Here is a 5,637-nt window from a genome sequence, read left to right as displayed (position 1 = left end):
GAATAAACATAGGTCTAATTTTATCATCTAACTTCTTTTTGGTCGGGAACTTTAATTATCTAACTTGAATATGGACATGAGTACGTTTGTTTTGACTCTTATTTTTAAGGAAGTTATTCAAGACTTTCGGTAATTTACAATATCTCAATAACAATTATTTGCTTTTCTTCCGAGGGCATGTGAAAAGTATCTCTTAGCATCGGAATCAAAAGTGCGTCGGAGGGATGTCGTAGGACAGAAAAGGTCGCTCGTGTGAGCGCTCCTGGACTCGAATCCCACAGTTCTCTCGTTCAGATGTTCCGGAGCGCAATGCGCATGCAGTTCTCGGCTCGCTCGTGCTGAAGCAAGCTCCTCTAGATTCATGCTCGTGGATCAGAATCTGGGTGCTTCCATGACGAACTCCACACGATGAGCCGCTCTAAACTCGCATCGAGAAGCTTGTCGTTAGACGACCTCAATTCGCTGCTGCAAAGATGCATGAAAGCCAAGTCCTCGTCACTGTCCAGGCAAGCCCATGCCATGTTGATCACCACCGGGGCCGGTCGCTCCTCCCCGTCCCTGAGCTCGACCCTCGTCGGCTCCTACGGGAGCTGCGGCGACTCGGGCTACGCGAAGCTCGTGTTCGGCGCGATTCGGCACCCCAGCGTGTTCGCGCTGAACTGGATGGTCTCGATCTCGGCGTTCAATGGGGATCACGAGGAGGCATTTGGGTACTTCGCTTCGATGCAGAAACTGGGTCGGACGTGCAATAGGTTCACCTTCTCCATCGTGCTCAAGGCTTGCATTGCCGTGATGGATGTATTCAAGGGGAGAGAAATTCACGGTGTTGTGTGCAGAATGTATTTACGAGATGACGTGTCTGTAGCGAATTCTTTGATAGATATGTACGGTAAATGCGGGAGGTTGGATCTTGCGCGTAAGGTGTTTGACAAGATGTTTACAAGAGATGTAGTTTCTTGGACGTCGATGATTTGTGGGTATTGCCATGCGGGGAAGATGGAAAAGGCTGTCGAGCTGTTCGAGCGAATGAGAAGGGAAGGGCTAGAACCAAATGCCTTCACGTGGAACGCGATGATAGCTGGTTACGCTAGGACCGGAGATAGAAATGGGACGATGGCACTCTTGAATGAGATGAAAAATGAGGGGCTGATTCCCGATCTGGTCACTTGGAATGCATTGATTTCTGGTTTTGTTCAGAGCAACCAAGTCCACGAAGCTTTGAAACTTTTTCAGGAAATGTTGGTGTCGGGGGTTAAACCAAATCAAGTCACGGTCACAGGTCTTCTCCCAGGATGTGGATCTACGGTTACAATAAACAGAGGGAGAGAAATTCACGGTTTGATATACAGAATGGGACTTGATGTGAATGTATATGTAGTTAGTGCTCTTATTGACATGTATTCAAAAAGTGGGTGTGTCAAGGATGCTTCCAATGTTTTCGACATGGTAACTGTCAAGAATGTGGCTTCCTGGAATGCAATGATAGGGTGTTATGGCAAGCATGGCATGGTTGATCGGGCTCTTCAGCTTTTTGAGGGAATGAAGGACAGACAGATTCGGCCAAATGAAGTGACTCTTGTTTCCATTCTTTCTGCTTGCAGTCATGGTGGCTTACTAGAGAAAGGTTTACAAATTTTTAGATCCATTAAAGAGGATTATGGTGTTAGTCCCCGAAAAGAACACTACGGTTGTGTGGTTGACCTTTTGTGCCGTTGTGGTAGGATGACAGAAGCTTACAATTTGTTGAAGGAGATGCCCGTAGATATCACCGATTCAATGCTTGGAGCCTTTTTTAACGGGTGCTCGATTCATGGAAGAAATGATTTGGCTCAACTAGTTGCAGATGATATTGCAAACAAGACGTTGAAAAGACCTGCGGGTCTTGTGACACTGTCGAATATTCTTGCAGCCGGTGGAGGATGGGAGGGGGTCGAGAATGTTCGAGATGTGATGAGGGAGAAAAGGATCCATAAGAAACCTGGCTACAGTTGGATTTAGAAGAGGGATAGGACAGAGTCTATCGGACCAGGAACGAGCCGTTACAGGACGGCAGACTGCTCTAGTCAACTTCTACTGCGAAGAAGCTCGAGTATCGGACGGAACACGCAGAACCTATCGTAAAGCACCAGAGCAGAAGATTGAAGATACATGTCCACTGTTCTGGATCGCGGTTTTCGCTCCTCTTAGATCGTCATTCCTGACAACTCGTTTTTGTCAGAAGGTGAAGCATGTGACCCATTGCAGGAACAAACTGCAAGCAAAAGAACCTGCAGATTCTCTTCTGTGATAGGTAATGCTCATGGTATCTGCAGACGACAAAATTCCGGTGATGCTGGTTGTAGTTCAGGCCCCGAAGAGACGCTTCATCAGGGAACCATTGTCTCGGTTGGACAGCATCAGAACAAGAAAAATTTTAGTCGTAGGTGTTTCTGGATCGCAATTACAACGGTCCTTTCTTAAATCAATATCTATCTTCTTTTGCTCTATACATTAATATACAAAACTCCAAACCTCAAATATTTAAGATTAATTAAAAAAAAAGATAATTGTCTATCATCTCTAAACTCGTTATTTTATTTACTTTGAGTGGCTTTCTGTTATCGGTGAAAAGTAGTTTTATTAAACAAGACTAGAGCAATTGTCCACGCGTCACTTGTTACTTTATACACGAAAGTGGAAATTTAATAGCTTATTAGTTATAATGTTGGTGTAATATAATTTTACTTTCTTTAAAATTAGGCGTTGTTCTAATTTATCTATGTTGCGGCCTAAAGGGCGAGTGTTCAGATCCCACTTCATATTCAAATTGTTACAAGGTAAGGCATAAATATACATAAAATCAATTTAAAGTAATTTAACTTGTCAAGACCAAATTCTAATATTTCTACACCCGACCCGAAACAATCGAAAGCAAAAGCAAAATTGAAATCGACTTATATCAGAATTGTCATAAATCCAAGAGAACCCAAAATTACTAGGGCCCAAACAAATCCTTATTTGCATTCACGAAGTAAACGACCCGAAACAGACCCGGATCGAGATGATCTGAGCCGACCATCCCGAACTTAAAAAATTTATAGAACGAAATGACTTTTACTCAAATATAACTCATAATTGAATTTATCTGAATAGAAACAATCTGACTAAATTTTCTTTTTATCAAAGAATTTTGTATCGTCAGCCATAATCGCTATAAAACTTCTTAATAAAGAATGGATTAGTTTATCATATTATTTTAGTAGTAAATTTCATAAGAAGGTCTCGATACCTCTAAAATTGATTTTTGGGGGAAAAAAACAGATGAGACAAGAGCATAGGCAAGGAAAAGGACACGAGCCATTCACAAAAGATGGTAGACTAGACATGTTACTTACGAGAAAGTCTTTATCCAATCAATGAACATCCTGTCATGTGTCACCCTCCTCTCCTCTCTCTCTCTCTCTCTCTCTCGTTGTTGGTTTTGAGTTTTTGAGAGTCTTTTGCATTCCATTTCTCAAGTTTGGCCATTCTCTCTTTGGAAGGCGCACCACCCTGTGGTACTAGAGTACTTCCGCGTGCCGATCCTCAGCATCTTCGAGGGCTGAAGTTCCTTGGTCTGGGCGTGCGATCTTTCCTCCTGTGACCGCTCTCTCTTACCAAGTAAGAAAAAAAAAAGATCTCCTTTTTCGTTTGTTCCCCTGCTTTCGTTTCGCTCTGTACAAGAATCCTCGCACAGTTTGAAATCCGTCTCTGACTTTGCCCTTCTTCTTCTTCTTCTTCTTTCCCTTGCTCTGCCAAGAATCAAGCCGGTGGATGTCATGCTGTGATGCGATTGAGGCTTGTGTATGGGGTTAGTTCTCTCTCTCTTTTTGCATGTTCTGTTTGAGAGAGTAGTTCGGTTTGTAGCAAAGCTTGGGTTTGTCGTTCAGAAGTTGAAGTTAATAGCTGCCGGTGGTTTCTTTTAGTTTCATTGCACTCATTGGAGAGCTATTTTAGTTTTATGCGCAGGAATAAATCTTGGTTGTTTGGTTTTCTGTGGGCATTTCATGTTGTTTGCAAAGGTTTCGTTTTTTAAAAATAATTTGACTTTGAATCGGGATCCAGGAAATAGCATTAGAGTACTCGACTGATTCTTAGTTCTTTTTGGAAATCGCAGAGTGTACGAGTATAATTTCATTTCTCAGAATTGGATGACTGGAACTTTTCTTTATATACATATTTATTGCTGTCTTGTGTCGTATTATCTGTCCATGTGCTTCTCTGTGTCGTATCTCTGAGTAATACACGGAAGAATATCACGGTCTTCTGTAGCACCTAACCTCTGGAGCAGACTATCTAGCTATTAATCTGTTGAATTTATAGGATGAACACTCCGATGTTTTCACCTTCTCGTGTCTATTCTTTCCTTTATTCCCTTTACCAATTTATGGGTTGGAACGGCTAAAATGATGGTGGTTTGTCCAATTGGTATTACTTGTTATCTGTCCGCATTATAAAGAAAAAAAGTTCGAAACGTTTTCTTACCCATGGACAGAGAATGAATGAACTTACTTAACTTCATTACACTGCGATTCATCAAACATACGATTGCTGTTAGGTGTTTTGCAGTTGCTTTGATACTTGACTTGCTTTGCCTTTTGGTATTGCAGGTGTATCAGATGTCTGTTTAGACGTTGGCATTGTCACTCTTGAATGATGCGTAAGGGAAGAGGAAAGGCAAAAAAGGTAACTTCTAGCAACAATGAAGATCCAGGAAGTGGCGAGGAAGAAAAATCGCTGGCTCAGAAGAGGAGAGGGAGACCACAAAAGCTCTCGAGGGATGAATTGGACAAGGAAGAAGTTGAAAAGATAGAAGAGGAAGATGGTGATGATGCAAAGCTGAGTATCTCTAGCAAAGAAAAAGAAGACCAAGCTTCATTGGAGAAGGGGAAGAAGAGGAAACGTAACTCACGGGTAAGAGGGAAACTGGATTTGGTGAAAGAGGAGAAAGGCATTGGTACAAGATCAAGTGGCAATGATTTGACCAAGTTGAATGGATTCCGGCATAATGGAAGCAGGCGTAAAAGCAAACCTCGCCGAGCTGCTGAAGTAGGGGTGGAATGCAAGTGAGATTCTGGTGGCTAGATTGAAGTTGATCAGGATGTCTTCCGTTTGCCTTTGGCGGATAAAGTCTTTTGCTTTTGCCTGATGAATACCGATGAAGCTCTTTATTCCATGTTTTCGGGGTTATTAACCTTTTTGAGGCTAATTCCCTTACTTGATCTCTTTTTGGTCTAGTAGAGCTTTCATAGCATATACAGCTCTGAAGTTAGGGATAGCTTTTTCCCGTTGAGTACTTAATCAGCTTTGTTAATAGGTCACTTGCAAGCATGTTTATCCAGTCGCTGTTACATTTGCCCAAGCAATATTCTGGTGATCCTATGCATCATATTTTCTCGTTTCCAATGGTATTTCTTCTGGTTTCTTTCCCTTTCTGGTTTAAATTGGTTGGTCAGCTGCATAAAGCACCTAAAAAGATATGGCTACTTCAGCGATAATCAGACAGCTTCATTTGTTTCGATGTTAGACGGTTTGGATGGTCAAGATTGTCATTCTAATGCTTTAATTTGATGATGGCTCGTTGCAGTTGTGAGTTTTAGATTTGTCTTGCCAAGCGTG

The 5,637-nt window shown here is 42.1% G+C and overlaps 2 protein-coding genes across 4 annotated transcripts; both read left to right on the top strand.

Annotated features, from left to right (window-relative positions):
* The first annotated feature begins 228 nt into the window (after window positions 1-228).
* Window positions 229-2,490, top strand: LOC115679247 (pentatricopeptide repeat-containing protein At1g19720-like). The gene has a single exon (XM_030602855.2). It carries the CDS (start codon window positions 409-411, stop codon window positions 1,996-1,998), a length of 1,590 nt encoding a protein of 529 aa, XP_030458715.2. The 5' UTR covers window positions 229-408; the 3' UTR covers window positions 1,999-2,490.
* A 576-nt stretch (window positions 2,491-3,066) lies between these two features.
* Window positions 3,067-5,424, top strand: LOC115679204 (uncharacterized). Of its 3 annotated transcripts, none has more exons than XR_008816160.1 (2): window positions 3,067-3,639; window positions 3,786-3,832. XR_008816160.1 is itself a non-coding variant. In XM_056309870.1 (2 exons), the coding sequence occupies exon 2, from the start codon at window positions 4,672-4,674 to the stop codon at window positions 5,086-5,088; it is 417 nt and encodes a 138-aa protein (XP_056165845.1). In that variant the 5' UTR covers window positions 3,440-3,639; window positions 4,629-4,671; the 3' UTR covers window positions 5,089-5,424. The 3 variants fall into 3 exon arrangements, 1 of the variants encoding a protein (XP_056165845.1); XR_008816159.1 differs by having other exon boundaries at window positions 3,779-3,832; XM_056309870.1 differs by lacking the exon at window positions 3,786-3,832 and adding an exon at window positions 4,629-5,424 and having other exon boundaries at window positions 3,440-3,639.
* Window positions 5,425-5,637: the final 213 nt, after the last annotated feature.

The sequence above is a fragment of the Syzygium oleosum genome, unplaced genomic scaffold (assembly GCF_021117445.2).
Source record: "Syzygium oleosum isolate NSW1041296 unplaced genomic scaffold, Sole_v2.1 Sole_v2.03, whole genome shotgun sequence".
Classification (NCBI taxonomy): domain Eukaryota; kingdom Viridiplantae; phylum Streptophyta; class Magnoliopsida; order Myrtales; family Myrtaceae; genus Syzygium; species Syzygium oleosum.
This window is presented reverse-complemented; position numbering and strand designations above follow the sequence as displayed.